The sequence below is a fragment of the Lutjanus erythropterus genome, chromosome 16 (assembly GCF_056507025.1).
Source record: "Lutjanus erythropterus isolate fLutEry1 chromosome 16, fLutEry1.hap2, whole genome shotgun sequence".
NCBI classification, from domain to species: Eukaryota; Metazoa; Chordata; class Actinopteri; order Lutjaniformes; family Lutjanidae; genus Lutjanus; species Lutjanus erythropterus.
Genome location: NC_139332.1, coordinates 8,697,645 through 8,719,922, shown reverse-complemented (window position 1 = coordinate 8,719,922; position 22,278 = coordinate 8,697,645). Strand labels below are relative to the sequence as shown.

Below are 22,278 nucleotides of genomic sequence, written 5' to 3'. Positions count from 1 at the left end.
AGCCAGCATGGCTGCCAAGAAACAGTTTGATACATTACTCCCGGTTGCAACTTTTGTACTGAGTAAACCAACAAGATATAACGTGGCAATAAGACAAAGCTAAGCTGCTAAATTGTGTACTAAGGTGAACAAAATGCCAGGGTGGCAGCAGGCTTGGAGAGTAACAGTAAAATCTACTGGAACTACCTTCCTTTCTGCTAGAAAGAAAGTAGTTCCTACAGGAAACTGCTCACAACAAGATGTGTGAATTATGTCAAGTAACATGGTTGTGATTTATGGAAAGAGACACTGGTTTTGAATTTTTCCAAATGTATTTTTTGGTATTTTGAGCAACACAAACAATGTGCAATTTAGTCCCATTATGTTGGGGAGAAGAAAGATGATCTCTAAAACTATAGCACCACAAATCAAGGGAAAAATAGGTATTTTTGATGTTGGTGTGAACTGTCCTTTTAAGATCATGTAGCCTGCCCATAATTAAAGTATATAAAATGTTAGCTTAGCAAGCTAAGATACAAACTAGTGCATAAACACTCAGCAGAATGCAGGAAATGAAGTGTTTGATGCTCAAAATTTCCACTCACTTGGATTTTTCTGCACACAAATAAGTGCACACATGTATGCATGAAACAGTGAGTACCCATCACTGATAAATGGCGTCCCTGCTGTCTTCATTGTCAACATCTCCCATGTTGCAGCACTTCTGTGCGTGATACGATGACTGTTTACTCTTTGCTGCTAGCACTTTCCCCAGCCCGGCCGCGCTGCAGCGACCGAGGCAGAGCCGCCGTCCAGCTGCGAGCCGTGAGAGGCCTCTGAAATCCCCCGCTGAGGCTGTGCTCTTTTCTGTCTCATTCTCGCTCTCCCCGTCTCGGCAGGCCTCCTCCTGATAATGCTGTCACTACTTGCAGCATCAAGCGGCCCCAGCCAGGCTGACAGATGTATGGGAGCACGACTGTTGTCAGGGACTTGGCGGATGTGTGACAGAGACGGCGTAATCCCTCTGGGTGTGTACTGTATGTGGACGGAGTTGTACGTCTGTGTCAGCACCGTCGCCCCACAGTTGATGTTTTGTTTTTACCATGTCTGCTCACGCTTGTTTGGGTTTCTTTCCACTGGCTCTGCGCAGGAATTAACATAAATGATTGTGCGTTTGACCCGTAAAAAGGACTCATGATCTCCCTCAGGTGCTTCAGTGGCCTCTCTCCTGTGCTGGGGCGGCCCTTCAGTGTGGCCACAGTCACTCAATCAATAAATTGCCCTCACCACATTCACACGCTCACACACGCGGTACTGTTCTATCTTTGAATGCCAGTTTGCTTTACAGAATTGATTAAGTGTTACATTTTGTACCAAGGGAGCAGGAGTGATAAGACCTTGATAAGACAGCTGCTTTGCTGAGATCTCTGCTTTGACATTGATAGCAGTGCCGTTTGCAAAAAAGAAAGCAGCACCTGTACAATTTAATACAACAGACTGAGTTCTACTTTTTGAAAATAACATTAGATTTCAGTCTGGAAAAGAGGACGGCATTCATTTTTTTTTGGAGACTAGCATATGTTAATGTTGCTTTGAATTTCTTCGAATCTTTATTGTAAAATACCAGATATTTTCCTCTCTAAAACTGTAATATGTTTCTCCTTGTTTGAATTAGACAGCAGCCACAAGCAGCATTTACATGATAATGGTAAATGTTAAGTAACACAAATCATTCGCTATCCTGATATAAGTCATGAAGCAGGTTACTGTACACCTTAGCAAATGCCATCTTCAGTGCAACATGTGCATGTATATTAAATTTAAATTTATGTATTAGTCTTAGTCCCCTCAGTCGACTGAGATTCTTCCACTTGAGCAATCGTCGTTTTTCTTTGTCAGGCAGTGCGCATCACACTTACAGGATAAAACAGACATGAGCTTACAAAAATGCACCGGGAGAACATTTCAAGGAGAATTTAAATGGAATCATAACTATCTTTTTATATTAAGTGGTGCACTTGGCGAACTGATGAGACAAGTTGACAGGAGAGGTTGGTAAACAAGATTCAGCTCTTGTTTTCTTATCAGCGTCATTGTACACAGAGCAATGTAACAGCAGGACAGGCTGTAAACTTTATAAACCGAGTCTCGAAAATCACCACAAACCACAAAACTAACTGTGATGGGAGAGGAGAAGAGTGACAGAAACTGTTCATCCAGACGCACCAGCAGAGGCGCAAGACAGGGGACACTTCTGCTTATTTTTACCACTGATAGGCTCAGACTGTTATTCTGACAACGTTATGGAGCGCATCCCGACAGCGAGAGATGCCAAACTAACCAGACTCCCTTTGTAAAACATCTTCATCATCAGCTTCATTCAAGAAACAAAATCAGACTCACCAAAAACATCTTTTCACTGTCCCAACGATCGCCAAAGCAGACGCATGCTTTAATTTCTCTGACTGTGTGAAAATATTTTCACATCACAGATGATGGAGGAAAGCATTAAAACAGGAATTTTACTCGTAAAAGAGACTCATGTAAGCTGGAATTTAGTGTGGTACACTGCACTGTAAAAAAAAAAGAAAAGAGAATGAATCATTAAATATTCATACGGGACGGCCAAATCTGATTCAACTATCTATTCAACTCATCTTTATCAGGGACAGCCTGACAGCTCTAGTGGAATAAGGCGGTGCAACATCCGTAGAAGAGCAGCCGTGCCCTCTGTAGATAAAATCGTCCCCTTCTAAAGCATCAAAAACACAATGATTCTTATTTCCTGGTGATTACACACTGGTCCTCTAAATCTTGTAAATGACAACAATTATTATTACATAAAGTAAGTCAGAATTATGAGGAAAGTCAAGAAATGTCTTTTCACTTCAAAATTCACAATTAAGACTTAGTCAGAAACCATGAAGGGGCCATTAAAGGGGCAGTTCAACCCAAAATATTTTTTCCCCTGGCCTGTTGTGCTTTTTATCCAGCCTTTTTATTAGCCTTCTCTCTACCAGAACTGCTTTCTTTTTTTACTAGAAAGAAAATAGTTTCTCCATGAAACTGCTCACAACAAGGTCTGTGGATAATCTTGAGTAACTGGGTCAGGATTTCTGGATAGAGACACCGGTGCTGAATTTTTTAAAAAACAAATTAGTCCCATTATATTCAGGAGAAGGCAGATAACTCTGCTGCTGATATCTCCAAAACCATAGACCAGAGGAAAAATATGTATTTTTGAATTTCGGTGAACTGACCCTTTAAAGTCAGTGTTATGAATCTATTTTTCCCCTGCAGAAAGCATTTTCTAAAAATGTCAAACACAGTAACAACATGCAAAAAAGTGGATCTCATCTACCTGACACTAAAATATACAAACACTATGAAAATATTTGCAATATTGAATATTATTTCCTCACTGTTCTTGTTCATCTTATTGGATATAAATGTGTCAGAATACATTTCAGTGCTCCCATTCATGTTTACAGTGAGTCAGATGTAGCTTCTGTTGCAGCAGAAATACATCAAACCGGGCCAGCTTGGACATTTTGGTGCGCTGCAGTTCTCACAGGTGTTGGGGAGTTATCACATCCTGCACATTAAAACCCGCTGAAATGCCCTTAAGCTTTAGCCACAGTGAGTCTGTGCTGGAAATAATCTGCTTACAGCCTCTGGTGCTCTACATCTGCTGTGTGTGAGAGTGTGCGTGTGTACGCGCTTGTCGCTCCCTATCAGTAAAACACACAAAACTCTCAGCGCAGAATTGCTCTTCATGATACTAATATGGGGGAGTATCTTATTCTGTGCAGTAGGAGACACCTTAAACAGCGATCCAATTCTCCCAGTTAACACTGTGACTTGAAAATCACCCAGTTATTGTGCATGAATCACAGTCATTAAATACTTGAGTTGAGTGTTTGGCACGATCCTTCACACAAAATTCATTTGTCTGAAGGGCACAGACAATTGAAAATGTCAAGCATACACCTTCACAGAGAACACAGTAAGGGATTATTTCCTGGGTCTTTGTTTGATGGATGTATTTCCTCTCTCTGGCTGCTGCATTTATGCTCAGGATGAAGCCTGCCAGGTGTACAGCTTAATACATGACCTTGTGGAAGGCGCTGCAAAGGGGAGGGGAGGGCTGCAGCCTTCCCATTACAATATGGATATGATATTCACTGTAATGTACACTGCTGCAGTGTTCCTTATTGAAACATATGCTACTCAATGGGAAAATAGGAAGACTGTAGGACTGCAGTCAGTGGATTAGATTGTACAGCTGCCTCCCAGAAATTACATTTATATACAACTAATTTCCAAAACCATGCATTTCACATTTATTATGCACTTCATTTGACTAATTAACTTTTTTTTTTTTTTTTTTTATGTCATGATATTTTAAGTAGAAAAGCCTATCCAGGGACAGGGGATGCAAACTAGCCTTGGCTAGAAAACATACATGCAACACATCTGCAGCTTGTGATTTTAACCTGATACAAACTAATGAATAAAAGAAATAAAAGAGCAAATACAGTTTGAGAGAAATGTAATGCAGAACGTTTTGTATCAACATGATGAGGAAAGGTCGCTCCTTGCAAGTTGCAAAAATGCTGTTTTACTGTTTTACTGGGCGTGAAATATTGACTGACAAAGAATTTCATTTGTCATCCGCCAAAACAGACAATCTTGCAAAATGGATTCTACTCATTGTGAGTAAAGCATTATTCAAAACTCACCAGCGACTAGAGACACGAGATGTATTTATTAATATTTAATCAAAATATCGCTCTTTTGCACCTTTGTTGCAGGAGTCTCAGGAGATTTTTAGTCCAGGTCATCTATGCAGCACTACAGTACCTAATTATAATACCTTGCACATTTGTCCTTTTTCAAAACTTTGCATTTTGGTTCTGGTTCTGCGATTTGGATATCGCACTATTGCATATTGCCATTTCATTGCAAATGTGATTAATTGTGCAGCCCTAACCCTAATTACCAGAACAATAAAGAAATGTTGTCTGGGCAGGAACTATGCTATCACCACAACATAATTATGAAGACAATTTTTACATTTCTATTCATGTATGGATTGAATAAAAGACGTAGTTGCGAGGCATTTTCTCACCTTGCACAAAGCCAGGCTGGCTGTCTGCCGTTGCTTCCAGGCTTTAGCCTTAGCAAGGTTAACTAAAACTTAAACCTGCATTAAAGCTGTGGTGGGAAGGTAATTTTTGGTGTCACTGGGCAAACAATCAGCCCATTATCATCCTAATTCGATGTGCTCTTAATACAACCTTAGCGATTCTAGAGAAAGATACCTGACTGTTGAGTCAAATACCAATGTGTTGGGATGTTGGTTGAGTCAAGTCAACAATGCAAAGCTACAAGCTGTGAGTCACCAGTTTAGACCACTTAATTTTTTAGTTAAGTTCCAGTACTGCTGAAAATGCTGGTATCAATGAGTACTTAAGGCTATACATGAATTTTACTTGAATTTCCTCTCTTGTTAACTCTGTTTTGGTCTCCACCAACTCATAAAGAAATTCATGGCTCTTGAGCAGCTGAATACTCCACAGAATTCACAAGCTAGTTCCTAACTTTTTCTGTCTGCTGTTTGGTGCTGAACAGGTAGTACACAGTGTTATTTTATCAGAGCTTTTCCCCAGAAATAAGCTTCCGGCTGCTTCTGGAAAGCAAAGCCGATGACAGCGGTGAGACTGAATTAACACAAGCAACCCGGAAGTTAGGCTTGCTCTGGTTCCCTCCACAAAAAGCTAATGGAATTTTCCCCATTTCATTTTGGATTAGTGCAGAAAATAAGCTCTGTGGCCAACAAAAGTTGATGGTTAAATGTTTTGTACAGCAAGATAATCTGCCAAAAAGAACAAGGCTTTTATGATTTTTGAAGAGCAAATGCTATTGACAATCCCAAGCCTTGTTTTAGACAAATAACCTAAAATCAGATACAATAGTCATGTGATCATTTATAGTTTAAAAATATTGATTACATATTTGATATCACAACCCCCTCTTACAGAATGAATATCATTTTATTCTCTTCATTCTTGATGTTTGCTTTAGTTGCTGACTCACTTTTCTTTACATCAAGAAGAATAGGATGAGAATAGAGATAAAATTGTTAAAAATCAACTATATTACATAGTATTTTGTCTTCTATTAACTACAGCAGATGTGTCTGTATTTATCCATACTGTGTGTTTCACTGAATCCTCCTCCAGCTGGACTATGCTATCTTCTTTTCCTCACCTGACATTGTGTAAAACTGCACCTCCAGGATTTGGCGCTCTAAAAATAGACTATTGAGAGCAAGACTACTCTGAACTGCTATTTTTATCGTTTCCATTGCATTCCATTATATTTTATTACATTTAGGGTTTCGCTCCAACTGTGAACTAATGAGGTATAGGAAATGTTCTCCCCTGCTGGCATTGCTGTCACTAGGTTTCTGGGGAAAACGCTAGAAATGACATGAATCACTGTCACATCTTAGACTGAGACTCATCGCCTTCACAATTAGCCACATCCTAGCCACCACACTCGAACATTCACACACACACACACACACACACACACACACACACACACACACACACACACACACACACACACATCGGTTTAGCTATGGCTGTGAGAACATTTAAACTGACACATTATCTCCCTGGTGGCTTTTACCTTAACACCTGAAGCTACTGTACATGCCTAAATGTCCCTCTAATCCCCAAGGTCCTCATAAGTACGGTGGGTTGCACTGTCAGGAATTGGTCCTTACAAGTACAGCTACAGCTCAAACCATGAACACACACACACTAGTTCTGCTATAGCTGTGAAAATAATTGGAGCTACATACCTGATATAACCTGAATCTGCACACAAAATCATATTTAGCACCCCAATGTCCTCACAATCCCGAATGTCCTCGTAATTGCAGTAAGTTGTACTGCCAGGAATTGGTCCTCACAAGTACAGCTACAAATCAAACCACACACACACACACACACAGTGCTCCAGTCATGACGAGCTAAAAATAGCCATTATTACTGCGAATCAGTATTGCCAGTGAAACGGCTTCCTGCATTGCCAGAGATTCAGATTTTAACGCTTGGGTTGATTCAGAAACACTGTGTCACAACCTATGAATACAAAAGAGGACAAGACATGTGAGGAATCTTTTATGATAGAAACCATCTGCAAAATAATTGTATTTAGGAATTAGAGGCTGTAAAACACACAGTGCATGAAATAATGTGCTGTATTTATTTTGATTTACCGAGCTGATTGCATGTTTTGTTGCTGATTATCTACAGTATTTTAATTAAGAAAGAAACATTTCATGAAAAGACTTTAATTTTGTGAGAGAAAATTTGAACAACTTTAAACATCATGGTGACAAATTAATGTAGTTTTCTTTAAAAGAAGGCATTTTAAGATTAACAGTCCTATTGTGCTCCACGCTGCACTGCTTTAAGCCTGTTCTGTCAAATTCAGTCCGTAATCCCTCATTATAAGACAAAAGAAAAAATGCTTCTCCTGGAGCACAAAAATTCTAATAGTTTATTTGTTGTAACTATTTGGAGGCATAACAGAAAAAGGAGGACCACTCAGTTCTTGTCAAGAAATGACATTGGATTCAGGAGAGCTGAAGCTGACTGAAGTGTAAATGACAGGCTTGGGGAGTAACGGGTTACATACAGTATTATGTAATCAGGATACAAATAAAGGTAAGTGTATTCCATTACAGTTACAGAGAAAAGTAAAAATGGTGATTATTAGCAGGATTATAATTCTATAATACACTTTAAAATAAAGAATGATATACTACCAAGCACAATGTGCACACATTTTATGAGTCTCACAACAGCACTCTGGTCTGAGTGAAACCAGCTAATTTTACAGTCAATTCATTATAATGGCCTCTGGTGACTAAATGCTTCACTGAGTGGAAATTTCACTCTTATTTTGACTTCACAGTACAGTGCAAGTTCTGGCCTCATCTGTGAAAATGCTGTCATTATTCAGAGACATCACCTTTAAATAAGCATTTAATATAAAAGAGGAAGGTCCAACCGCTAACATTAGCTATATAGAAATTCAGTAAGCGAGCTAACCTGTCACTGCTACTACTACTACTAAGACTGTTAATATTTTGGGGCTGTAGATGGTGATGCTGGTGACCAAGGTGTTGGTGGGTAAAAACACACAAAGCCACCCAAAGTAAGTTTATGGCAGTTTACTTAAAGTTTGAATGTGCAGTGTGAATCACTAAATAACAGAGAACATTTAAATGTGCATAACAAAGGATGGAATATCTGGACAAACAATTAATAAACTTAACAATGACCATAAAACTTACAGTATTAGGCTAAAGCCTTTGAACATATTATGTACTGAGGTGATCGGAAAGTAATGCAAAGTAGTCGGGATTAGTTTACTGATTACATTTTTTAACAGATAACTGGTCCCTTTATCAGAATACATTTTTAAAGTAACCCTCCCAAGCCTGGTAAGTGCACTCTCAGTTCTGAGCCTAACTCCCCCTACTGCATAATTTTGAAAAATGTTATAAAGTGTCATGGTGGGGGTGTACAAGACAACCACTGTAGGGTGCCTGGCATCGTGGCTATGAAGTGTGTGACGTGGGAGGTAACAGTGCTCACTGTAGCAATAAACAGCTAGTAGTCAGAGCTAAGCAAACATTGGCAGTTGCTATCAGACTGTCCATGTCCAAGGAGAAACATTGGAAACACAGAAAGTCCGCTGTGAGGACTCAGACCGCTAGAGCTTTGACAGTCACTGTAAAGCACATTTGTGGCCCTTTTCAAATGTTTGTGTGTTGTAGCTAGCCGAGGTAATGTTAGCAGCTCAGAGAGGCTGCTCTCTCCGGTGTGTGTGCGTCTGTGGGGAAGTGCCAGTACATCGCCATAGCCCCACTGTTTCTCATCATCAAGGGTATGAATGCAGTCCGGTTGTGCTTCTACAGCTGATGAAAGCACAAGAACTGAAAAATCCTATTTGATATGTCTTGGTCAGCATATATTTGAAACTGAACACTGTTTCACAGACTCCCACTCTGATTAGTGGGCATTAACTTTCTTTTTTAAATATAACTCTCATGACTTAAGCAGTCCCAAGTGGTCAACGCTATCTCAGCTGATTTATAAAAAGTAGGTGGTGTTTTGAGCCATTTTCAACCCATGAAATGCTGATCTCTATAGATTTATTAAGAAGTGTCTATAACACCAGTAATGATGTTTTAATCTGATATAATTTAGTTGACAGCTCAAAAAAACATAAGTGCTCAGCACCTCTTTAACATTCTAAACAAGTGATCTTGTCTCTATTTGGTTTTTGGAACATATTGGAGAGAGAAGATTTTCTGCAGAGTGAGTCAGTCCATCTTTAACCCAAAGACAGCCAGATGTCCTAAATCACTGAGACAAGGTAGAGCCATAAAATTCCCAGACACCATTCTCATTTTCTGATGCAGACTCTGTAGCGGGGGCGCGCCAAAAGAATCACTTACTGCGCACTTGTTTTCTTGTTATAAAATCCATTTGGTTGTTTTTAATTCTCCGGCTTGTATCCACAATTAAAATGAAAGATTCCAGTGCTTTCTGAGGTAAATCCACTCAATAAGCCGATGTCAAAATATGGTTGTTTTCCTCTGGCATCTGTGGATTGCTTTATTTCAAGAGAAGCCTTATTCATGTCTCTAATTTGAGCTCTTTTGAATCCACAGATGTCAGAAATACAGCCAAGACGTGAAGGAACGAATCTGTGAGACAACTAGAATCCAGAGAAGGTAGTGCAAAATGTTCATATTTCACATTCACATGATTGTTCACTGTAAAATCATGCTCGACACACTTGTTCCAGCAAAGGCGCAGAATATAAGAGCACTCCCTGCACTGCCTTGTACTTTAACACAAAACACTGAAAAGATTACTGTTTTCACACTCACTTCAAAGACAAGCATGAACAACACCATGTGTGTAATTCAATCCCCTGTGTTCCTGTGTGCTTTCTCACACTCAGGCCCCATTTGGATATGGACCACTGTGAATGAAACATGTTCAAACATGACCTCAACTATAGACTCAACCTATTATCACAATTTGTCTCTATTTGGGGCAATGATGACCTAGATTAAAGTTTAGCTGTTGGCCATTCAGTGTTCTCTAACAGAACCTGACAATTCTATCTGCTCAAAACTTGTGTACAGTGTATCGTCTCTGGCATATCAATTGTCTTGTTTTTGTCAAAACAGCAATTTATTCTTGTTATATATACACCAGGGACAGGCCCAGGGGCCTCAGTGTCAGTTTGATGTGACAGTTAACATTTCTTGCTGGACAGTCAATCAAACAACCACAAAGCAACATAAAGCGATTACTAAAAGACAAAAAACAACTACAAAGAGACATAAAACAATCCCAAAGAGATGTAAAATGAGTACGAGATAGAAAAAGGACTGAAAAGAGATGTGTAATGACCCAAAGAGATGCAAAATGACTTTAAAGAGACAAAAAAGGCCACAGAAAAACACAAAAAAGAGACAAAAACAAAGAGACACAATACAACCACAAAGACACATGAAATTACCACAGAGAGACAAAATGACAGCAAAGGAATGCAAACAACCATAAAGAGATGCAAAATGACTACAAAGATAGACAAAATGGCTACAAACAGATCCAAAATGACCATAAAAAGACACAAAAAGACTGAAAAGACAGAGAAAACAACAAAAAAGAGACATGAAATGTCCAAAAGTGATGCAACATGACCACAAAGAGATGCAAAGAATTACCAAAAAGAAACAAGAAATGGCCACAAAGAGTCACAAAGTGACAACAAATGGACGAAAAAAGGCTAAAGAGAAACACAAACTATCCACAGAGCGACACAAAATGACCCGAAATGACAACAAAGATCCAAAAATGACAACAAAGAGATGCAAAATGACAACAAAGAGATGCAAAACAACTGCAGTATGAAATAGCTACAAAGAGACACAAAATGACAACAACGGAATACAAATGAAAGCAAAGAGATGCAAAATGACAGTAACAAGGTGCAAAACAACTACAAAGAGACACGAAATGGCTACAAAGAGATGCAAAATGACTACAAGGAAGTATGTTCAGTCTGGGTGGTAGGAGGGCTTTTTTATGTCTGTTGTCTCATAGTCCATCCATGACTGAATATGAGTTCTGTCCTGTAAAACCTGAAATCCTCGATCTCTGGTGCAAAGGTGCAAAAACAGATAACAATGACCGAGAACCAATATCGAAGAGCTGGGAGCTTATCTGCAGACAAGAATGAGGACAGTGTTGTGAGACTGCTCTGTGTGATGTCTACACAGTGTGTGTGTGTGTGTGTGTGTGTGTGTTTCTCCTTACCTGTGTTGTCTTGTGTTGTTGCTATCAATCTGTGGGGCACTCGAGGTGAGACCTTCAACCCTGCTCGTACCTGGTAGAACCTGAGGGACAGGATACAAACGTAACGTAAAACACTTAAATAAATAAATTTATGCACTGTCATGTCCAAATGGTCTGGAGGTACCAAGAAAATATATAATTTTTAATCAATCACGAATAGTAAAAGGTACATGCTGCTGCTCACCATTCTGCTTCATACCAGAGCCTGACTCATTTATCTGCTGATATTATTGACCAATATGGCCTATAAACGGGTCTGTCAGAGACCCAGGGATCATTCAGATCATGTGACGTGGGGTTGTATAAGGTGGTCATGGATAGTCAGTGTATTAGCTACAAGAGATGCTGGTCGGCATGCCCCCAGTTTAGAGAATCAAAGCAGGCTCATCAGTTCTATTGCTGTGGACAGGATCGGCAACAAAACTTTAAAAAAGATCCACCTAAAAAGATTTATATTAGTTTAAATGTACACTATTTTTGGACTATTTTCACAGCTTGGCGTTTGCCATCCTAAAGCATTTTCTGACAGGAAATTGCTGTTACAGAAGCCAAATGTTGCTGTCTCCCAACCAACCAAACTTTATAGGCAAAATCAATAATTATACCCCACAGAATACAGGAGTCATTTGTCTACTGTTGCCTTGATCTGTTAGTTTGTTTGTGTTGTTGTGTGACTTCAGTGAGTTTAGAATTACATTTTAGATTCACTGAAGTTACACAACACAACAAACGAACTAACAGATCAAGGCAACAGTAGATCAACGACTCCTGTGTTGTGAGATGTAAAATTACTAATTTCACCTATGGAGTTTGGTTAGTTTGGAGAGAGTGAAAACTGGCAATGCATAATGGTGGTTTCCATCAGAAAAGGCTGTCTGATGGAAAAGTAAAGCACTGAAAATATTCTACATGTAGTGCACATTTAAATTTTATTAAGTACGTAATTTTTTTGTTGTTGACCCCATCCACAACAGTACGTTACAGGGGGCATGCTGACAGGGACCTACTGTAGGTAATACACTGACTATGAATAAATACCTCTTACAGTTCTGTTTCAAATAATCTGAATTATCCCTTAACATTTGTAAAACAAAACTGTAACAAAAAGGTATCAAAATGACCTGATGCAACCATCATGTCACAGTTCCCAACAAACACAGTACTCAAAATAGCCTTCAGCTGCCTTCATCCCTATGTGGTAAAAATATACAAGTATTTTAGGTACTTACATAACTTCAAATTGAGCATTGTGGTAATATGTCTAGATGGAATACAGGACGCTCTGTTTGAACATCGACAGGGACAGGTTTTAGGTAAAAACTGCAGCTTTTAGATTTCAGAAGTGCTCTTCATGACATGCACGAGAAGTTATAACAATGTCATGTTAAACAAAATCAGCCATGAATTGTACAAATGTAGCTAAATTATTAAAGGATAATGGGGAAATGGCTATTAATAATGAAAGGACACGCACCTCTATTCAAAGGCTGTAAAGTATACTGTACATGGTATCAGATGAGCACTGCTGCGAGAACTCTACAGAACTGGAAAACATTTAAAGTAAGTTGATCCCAGTAGGGAAATCAGCTGTTACGGCTTCAAATGTAATTGGCTCCATGAGAAAGAAAATAGAAGCACGGAGCTATAAAATGGAAAACAGAACAGTCTCGCTGACTTAAACAGGGATTATTTACATGCCATTCCTGACTATAGGCGGCGATGGAAAACACGTCTTTGAAAAGGTCACTTTGACAGTTCGAGTCAGTGCTGCTTTGTGTAAAAGCACATCTCAGCTCTCCGGGGACACATTGGCAATCTGAGGGACCAAAGCGTGGGGCTGTGAACACTGTCATCACATCAGTGTGTTAGCGGCAGCCGCTCAAGATGGAGGCTTGACAGGGAAGAGCACGGAAAAGGTTTTTGAGGGTCGATAAATAAATCAGGGGTGTTTATGGGATGAAGGTCATTTATAGACTTGTGTGCTCAGCGTTTAATTTTCAATAAACTGCATTATTAGGGGAGACAGGGAGCAATTGTAACACTCAATTCCTCCAATCACGTGTCATCTGTGTGAAACGTACTAGGCAGACGTTTTCAGCAGAAAACTGTGTGGATGTACAGTGTTGCCAGGTTGATTTCAACATGTAGCTTAAGGCGGTTTTGGTATTTAGGTTCACTCGTATTGATTCTGTCCACTTTGGGAATATTTTTGTAATACTGTAGATTATTATCTTTAGTGAAACTCGCAACATCAATCTTTTCAGATGGGGTTTTCAAGGACAAAAATCTTTTATCACAGTGTTATCATAGCAATGAAAGATGGGAACTCAACAATGGACCAGAAATGATGTATTGATCCCCTATCAACCAGAGAGACTGGTATAAAAAGTGGGGTTGAAGTTGTCAATATCAGTTTAAGTGTATGCTGTATTTATTTTCACCTCTGTACTTATTTTGCCTTATTTGATGGGAAATCACCACTATATCAAATATCACTCTCCCCAAACCAACCAAACCTTAAAGGCAAAATCAATAATTTTACCTCACAGAACATGGGAGTTGATGTATTCTACTGCCTTGATGTGTTTGTTTGCGGTATAGTGTCATTTAAAACTTAAAAAGGATAGTTGGGCTCACAGAAGTCACACAGTAACACAAACTATCAGACCAAGGCAGTATTGGACCACTCAGTAATTTTACTTCCACAAGGTAAAATTACTGATTTCACCTATGGAGTTTGGTTGGTTTGGAAAGAGTAATAACTGGACTGCATAATGGCCCATCAAGCTGCCTGATTGGGATAACAGAAAGAAAAAAAGTGGTTATTCGTTTGATTTTATTGATTTCTCCACTTAACAGTGTTAATGTAGGGGAGGCCAGGGGCAACTGTAACACACTCCAGTCAAAAGAATGAAGAAGGGATGTCACTAGCAGGATCATTTCACAGATTTAGATGACTGCAAATTTAAATTTACACCAATTTTATCTCTAGGTTATTGGTTAAAAATTAACATGAACAAACTATGCTAATCTAGGTGTTGCTAGCTAGTATGTGAGATTTTATGATGGCTGCGAGATAGGGGAAATTGTAAAACTGAGTTACAATGTAAGCACCACATTTGTCTGTGTTTACATACTTTTCTGTTAGGAAGAAAACATATTTCACTTAAGCTAGATGTGAAATTACTTTTAATACAAATCAAATAAAAAAAAACATCTAAAAGAGATGTATTTGAAAAAAAACAAATACTAAATTATATCATGATATACTACAGCAGTATTAGAATTACTTAAAGATGTGCTTTTATTTGAGATATAGTGGGTTAATATTTTTCAGAGTAACAATTAGCCCTACAACTGGAAATTACACTTGCAACACTTGCATTAAATTTAAAATTATAGTCTTTTCCTTATTAATGAAAATATATCAATTGTATTATTAGTGTATACATGTACAGATGCCTTATATCAAAAGATTACTAGTGTATTCCAAGTAAAAAAGTGTTACAACTGCCCCTGGTCTCTTTTATTTATTCTGACTATTAGGTCTAAGAGGCAGAAAGAAGGCATCTAAACTATTTGTTTGTATACAGATGGTGGAGGACAATGGACCTTTAAGTTTATAATAATATATAATGTAAAGGTACAAGTTTATAATATTTTGTTTGCATCATTAAACCAGAATAAATGACATTAAGAAAATGCAGCTGTGTCCTTAATTTGAGTATCTGAAGCTATTTAAGATTCTAACTTTGCCTCTGTTAGTGAAAACTAAAAGTGTCATGCTTATCGCCTTCTTCACAAATCAAATGCAGATTTAATCAGTATTTTTAATGCAATCAGTGTACAACTGGGCTCTTCAAAGTGTGCAGCTGTGTGGTCCTCCAGTCTGGTACATAGATCTGTATTGATTTAAGCAATTAGATTGCTGTGTAGTGAGATGCATAGGTCCTGGTGACTAAACTATTCCTATCCCACCGTGCTTCATCTTTACATTGGGATCGAGTACTCAGATATCTGCTGCTATCTGAGGCAACGTGGCAACCGCTAAAAACAAACATATTAGTGCACTCAGCTGAAGGGATTACCATGATAAAGCTTTAGCCCAGCCCATTTGGAGAGGGAAAATCATTTTGATAAAGCTGGGGTTTCAGCGAGCCGGAGGCCGACCAGATGAGAGGCTTTAATCTTCCTGCAGACAAATCATTGGATAAACATGGCCTTTTTTCATGTTATAGAATATAATGAAAAACTCAACTGAGGAAGTACAAATTTTAATTTTAGCTCTTTTATTAATACTGCTTATTATTCTTTTTATTGGTGCAGTCCATTATATTAAAATTTGTTGTTTCTGTGTTGTAATGTTTATGTTTGTGTATTGCATTGCCATCCTGAGGTCAGGAAAAGTTTAATGCCCCCATTTTTGGGGATGATTATTTTTCCCAAAAAAATAACAAATATTTGCCATAGAACCTACATAATGAAAGAAATTCAGACACTGCACTCTGTTAATGTTCAGAGTATGTTTATTAAAATACAAGAAAAGACAGTGGCTGCGTCTGAAATTCCACGTTAACATTTATATTTCAGATTTTTTAGTAAGTCCAAAACCTTATCATGAAGCCAATAGTGCACATATTTCCAAAGGAATATTATAGTATGCAAGCACTGGAGCCTGTGCTGGCATAAATATCCCACAATGCAATGTAGGAGTGACAACAACAACAGCATTGTAACAGATAAGACAACAGAGACGTCAGCTGAGGGAGCTGAACTTGTGCCAAACGACAGTCAAAAGCCGATAGCAGCTAAAATCTGCTAGCTTAGTTAGTTTTTAGCAGCTCCTGTCTAGCGTGGCATTTTTTTATTTTCTATTTTCTGCTGCCTCATTTACTTTAGCTGAATAAAAAACTGAATCTCAAGATTAATACCAATAGTTATTTGTATATAATTCAAAAATCAGGAGGTACATTTAGCTTTTGTTAAGGCTAACTATGTCTATCTCTCATCTCTCCAGCTAACGTTAGCTTTAAACACACAATATCTAAATTCTGCTGCTAGGGGTCTCACATTAACACATAACACGATGCAGCCGCGGCAGGTGGAATTTAGCCGTCGGGCAGAAATCATGTTCATGGACAAGATAATATTTGAGTTTCATTCATGTTAAGACTAGTCTCGTGCATGAAACTTCCTTCCTCACTCTCTGACATGTCTGACATATCCTTTGTTTTCCTGGAAGTTACACCAACTAGCAACTAGCTAGCAGATAATGCAGTTACACAACTCAACAAGATATATATCATATGTCTAGTGGTTTTAAACATTTTAAAGTGGAAATGTTACATATTATAGCTGTAACTTGATAAAGCTCTCTTGTTTTTGCCAACCTGTTGGCTGTGTCTCTGTTCAGAGCTATATGGATGAAAATGGCTTCTCCAGCCTACAGCTGCTCTTCTCAGTTTTGTAGTCACTGCAAATTGTAGGTTACATCATGCATGATGTGAAAAAGTCAGATACTGGTCTCAACTCAATTTTGACCAAATTTAGTCTGCCTTTTAGAGCAGGGTAATCTGTTGTCCTGAATGTTGATGACAGGTGCATTTACCCCACGCTGAATTCTAAACCACCCTTTCATGGACCACATGATGTCCTGACATACATTTTCAGGGAATTATGGGTACTTGCTCAAACACAAATGAAAGTTGTTCAACGCATTTTTTTTTTTCCTTTTTCTGAGTTAGTCAGTTTTACAGAGTAATCTTTGTCCAGCAGAAGGGAAAGAGGTGGAAGGGTACATCACTTTAATTTACCCAATAAATTAAATTCACCATTCCAGGATGAGTCATTCTCATTAGTATTCACTCATCTTTTTCGACACATACGAATTGCAGTGCACAAACAGGTACCATACACCATATTTAACTAATATATAATAATTAACAGTATTTTAATCGGTGGGGGGGATGGTGTATTTTCTACAAAAGTCAAAGCAAGTCACTGTCTGTGATTTCCTATACAATACAGTCAGTTTCAGTTTGAAACCATTGTACTGAACTACTTATGTATCCTACAAATTTGATTTCAGTTCATGTTCACTTAAAGGGGGAGTTTGTACAAGCAGAGAGGCAAGCACTAGCATGGAAACTACAGCAACAAAATGTATTTTAGCGGCTTAAAGAAAGGTCCACCTAAAAGAAATGAAATTATGTATACACTATATTTACAATATTTACACGTACACATTACTTTGCCGTCTGACAGACATTTCCATTGGGAAGCTGCCGTTATACAAGCCAAATATTGCTCTTTCAAAACCAACCAAACTTCATAGGCAAAAACTGTCATTTTAAATGGCAATATACAGGAGTTGCTGGTCTGCCACTGTCTTGATTTGTTAGGTTGTTTGGGTTATTGTGTAACTTCTGTGTTTTAAAGACTTAGTTTGGATGCACAGAAGTCACACAGTAACACAGACAAACTAACAAGTTGAGGCAGTGGTTGTCCACCAAGCTCATATGATCTGTGAGGTAAAATGACTGATTTTGCCTATGGAGTTTGGTTGGTTTGGAAAGAGCATTATGTAGCTTGTATAACAGCGTTGCAGTTCATTTCTGAGCTTCCATACTGGTTGCCCCTCTCCGCTTCTCTTAACTGGGGGCGTTCCAGCTGGCACTACTGTAGCTCACACGCTAACTCTCAATAAGTACCTCATACAAACCCACATCCCATTAAAGTAGAGGAAACAGTCCAAAGAATAAAACACACAGGTAGGAAATTACGTGGATCAGCTGTCAGCAAATCATTGTGAACATGTTCTGTGAGTTTGCTGACTTGCCAGTCGTGAAGTCAGTTAATAAAAACAAGTCGAATGACTATGCTAATATGATATCTGCAGAGAAAAATTGCTTACCCCCTTTGAAAGAGATCCACATTGTGAAACTTGTGCAACTCTACAGAAAACTCCAGTGTTCCCTGTACTTCAGACATGATATAATCCCACTCATCACCTGCCAAAAGAGTAGACACAGTAAATATCAGATAAATCAGTGTAAATAAGACACAGTGAAAGATAAGACAAAAGATGATATTTCTAACAAGCTCACAGTTATTTTGTTGGGTCACTGAGGTGATATGACTCATACAGTCCAGCGTGGAAAATGAACCTGACTGAAGACCAAGACAGACATCTTTGTCTGAATATCAGCATAATTGTTCAGGTAAATGTTGGAAAAATGAACAACAGCCTGTGATTGAATTATTTCTGGGTAAAAGAACTGACGTGTGCAGCTGGAATCTGCTTTCTTTCTTGTATCTAACTTAATAAGGGATGCTGTGAGCTGATTTGAGTTCAGCTTCTATTCCTGTAAATGTCAGCCCTTTGCTACATTGTTATATTATTACCTGTATAATTATGGTTCTGCTGCTTTAATATATTGCCCTTTAATTAAATATCAAATATCTAAAAAAAAAAACTGGCAATTATCTGTTATCTTCTTTCCACAATTATATTATAATGGTATTAGTAAATTTTGTTTTTACTGTTTTTATTTAAAGGTCTATTGTATCCCAAGGCTTTCTCTATGTTATGATGTGTTTAAGTTGTGTAATGATTTTGCAAATACTATTTCAGTAACTCTTGTACCTTGACAAGCATTAATTACTTTTTTCTTTTTCAAGAATATTTTTTATTGCAGTTTCATTTAGAATACATTCATTTTAGGTAAATAAAAGCAATCTCATTTTTCAATTTTCATATAGCCATAATTATTTTGCTGAGAGAGAAAAACAAGGAAAGAAAAAAGTATAAAACAAATGCATAAACACATTTACAGCTACTGTCTTTACAGGAGTAATCATTCATACCACACCTTTACCCTCCTTCAAACCTCTTAAATGACTTAACACTCATCACTTTGCCTCATCAAACACTTTACTCCTTCCTGTAATCTTCAAATGGAGGATTTCGGCCAGTTCTCTCGGCCACATTTCAAATGAGGGTGCAGCACCAGACTTCAGTAATTTTAAAACAAGCTTTTTAGCCAATACAAATTGCAAAACAAGACTTTTAACCAAAACTGTTTGAGATGAACATTTAATCTTCTGGAAAACAAAGTTTAATGAAAAAGAATGATTCATCAACCTCAATTTCTATGCTGTATTTTTACTTGCTAGTTTAAATTAAAACGTCTATTGTGATCACACAGCACTGAAACTCTTGTTAATCTCCTGTTATACAGGTACCTAAACTAAACTACTGAAAATGTACACATTCAGTTCCTATTACACCTTAAGACCAGGGGTTCAGCTGAGTGCTTTATTGTATTTAGCAACAAAATAAAACTAAAATTACTGTTATAGTGATAGTTCAGATTATTTGACATGGAGATTTTTATCAACAGTCAGTATTTGTTACAGTGAAAAGGGACTGGCATGCATGAGTATGTTATATTTATGTCATATTTAATATTTCCACTGCTTTACATAGCCCTCACACATTCTTGTCTAATTAGAAAAAAATTGCTGTTTTATAAGCCAAATATCACTCTCTCCAAACCAACCAAAATCCATAGGTAAAATTACTCATTTTAGATTGCAGAATACAGGAGTTGCAGGTCGACCACTGCCTCTGTATGATAATGGTTTGTGTTACTGTGTGACTTCTGTGCTTTAAAAGGACAGTTTGGATTCACCAAATTCACACAATAACACTAACTAACTGGGGCTGCGGTAGACTAACAACTCTTGTTTTCTGCGAGGTAAAACAAATGATTTCGCCTATGGAGTTTTGTTGGTTTGGAGAGAGCGATATTTGGCTCAGTTTCCTGTTAGAAAAGGATGTCTGATGGCAAAGTAAAGCAGTAAAAATGTACTCTAAATAGTGTATACTTAAACTGTTATTTTTTCAGATTGACTTTTTATGCATGGCTAAGATTTTTTTTTTTTTTGGTTGACCCTGTTCACAACAGTTCCTAACTGGGGATGTGCAGACAGGCATATAGGTAGCTAATACACTGACTATCGATAAGTACCTCATACAGCCCTCCATTAAATAATTCAAACTACCCCTTTAAATGCTTAAGTGTTAGGAATACAGGCCTGTGCAAACATGGTCATTGCCTCAGCTCATTGAGACAAATGCAGTGTGCCTAAATGCATCAGACCATTGAAAATGGAAGTCTCTAAATGAACCTGTGATCAACATATCCCAGGCTCACTGAGACTCAATTCACACCCATATGAAGAGTGTTTTCCATTAGCAGCAATCAATCAGTGTTTCCCCAGTACTTCCAAACATGAACCATTCATTTTACTTAAAGTCCACGCTGTCTGAAACTATTAGGGAAAACACAGACATGGACTTTGCAGCATTCAGAGAAAGTGCTGTGGAAGCTGAAAACCTGAGCTGCAACCAACCAAACGGAGATGAGACACTGACAGTGTTTACAGTAAAAGCATATCAAATACCCTCTCTTTGAATGCTTTTGAAATACGGTCCTTGCATGTGTGCGCCATTTGGTTCGTGTTCCTGTAAATGTTGTAAAAACTGACACGCAGCATCATCATTAGAAAAGAAGATGCACGCATGGGTGTCATAACAGAAGCGGAGTCATCTTCAGAAGTGTGACTTCACTTGTGCATTACGACCGCTCCTCAGCTAAGCTGGCTTAAAAGCATAATACTGTTTCAGTCGACTTTCTTTAAGCGGTGAAGATTTATCTAGTCAGGCTGGTTTTATTACACCAGAGTGCAGACACTGGGGTATTGTGAGAAGTTAATTCGCTGCTAATAAAATGCAAAAGTTCCTGCTAATTACCGTTAACTCCATCTTGCAGATATCCTCTGAATACCACCAATCTCCCTACCATGGCCTACAAAGTGACAGCCTTGAACGTTTTGTGAGGCTAATTTATGAATTCATTGTTTGTAAGGCCCAGCAGCACTCATTATATTGTCACGTCCATCTGTTCTTGCACAGCACACACAGTTTATAATTATAAAAGTGGCAGATTTACCATTTTAATTCGTAGTAGTAAAGACAAGTATCCCTGGCAGATTTGATCAGCTGTAGCTAGCTAGCTAATTAAGCTAACAGGGGCTCCGTTAATTGGTTGAAAGCTCACCTTTGGCTTTTAATGTCTTCAACGAGGATCCTGTAAATGGAGTGTTTATTGTGTTTGATGGCTATGTGCGATATTGTGCTAAAAAACTGAGGCTAAAGCAATACGTTAGCAAGAAGTTAGTATCCTCCCCAGCTGATTATCCATTTAACAGACATGGAAATAAAGAAACAACTTGTATTGTAATGTCAAACGAGTTAGTCCTGTGAGGAAAGTGTAATGTCATAGTAATGTCACGTATGATTACATTGTAACCTTGGTTCTCTAAGTGAAAAGACTATCTCTGACCTTTAGCGTTAAAATGTCACTACTTTATTACTTTATCCTATTAAACATCTGTGTGAAATTTTGTCATAATTAGCCGCAAATTTGGTTTGTAGTGTCACAATGACTTTTGACCACCAAAGTCTAATGAGTTGATCCTTGAGTCCTGGTGGACAAATTTGAAGAGATTCTCTTGCAGATTTGATCAGCTGATAGCTAATTAAGCTAACAGGAGCTCCATTAATTAGTTGAAAGTTCATCTCTGGCTGACTTTTAATGTTTTCGCTGACTCCATTTAAAACAAGAATCCTGTTAAAGGAGTGTTTATTGTTTTTGATGGTTCTGGGCTAACAAACTGAGGCTAAAGCCACATGTTCTCTGCAAAACGGTAGCATCATTCCCAGCACATGATCCATTTAACTGCCATGAAAATAACGAAACAGCATTGT

The 22,278-nt window shown here is 38.1% G+C and overlaps 1 protein-coding gene across 1 annotated transcript in view; it reads right to left on the bottom strand.

Moving 5' to 3' along the window:
• fam135b (family with sequence similarity 135 member B) overlaps nucleotides 1–18,454 on the bottom strand; it is a 58,447-nt gene extending 39,993 nt beyond the window's left edge. The window contains exons 1-2 of the mRNA XM_084739266.1: nucleotides 18,358–18,454; nucleotides 11,406–11,485 (exon numbers count right to left, since the gene is read on the bottom strand). Of these exons, the coding sequence (XP_084595392.1) occupies nucleotides 11,406–11,485; nucleotides 18,358–18,434 (157 nt within the window). The 5' untranslated portion in view covers nucleotides 18,435–18,454. The remainder of the gene's footprint in view (nucleotides 1–11,405; nucleotides 11,486–18,357) is intronic.
• Between the last annotated feature and the right edge of the window lie 3,824 nt (nucleotides 18,455–22,278).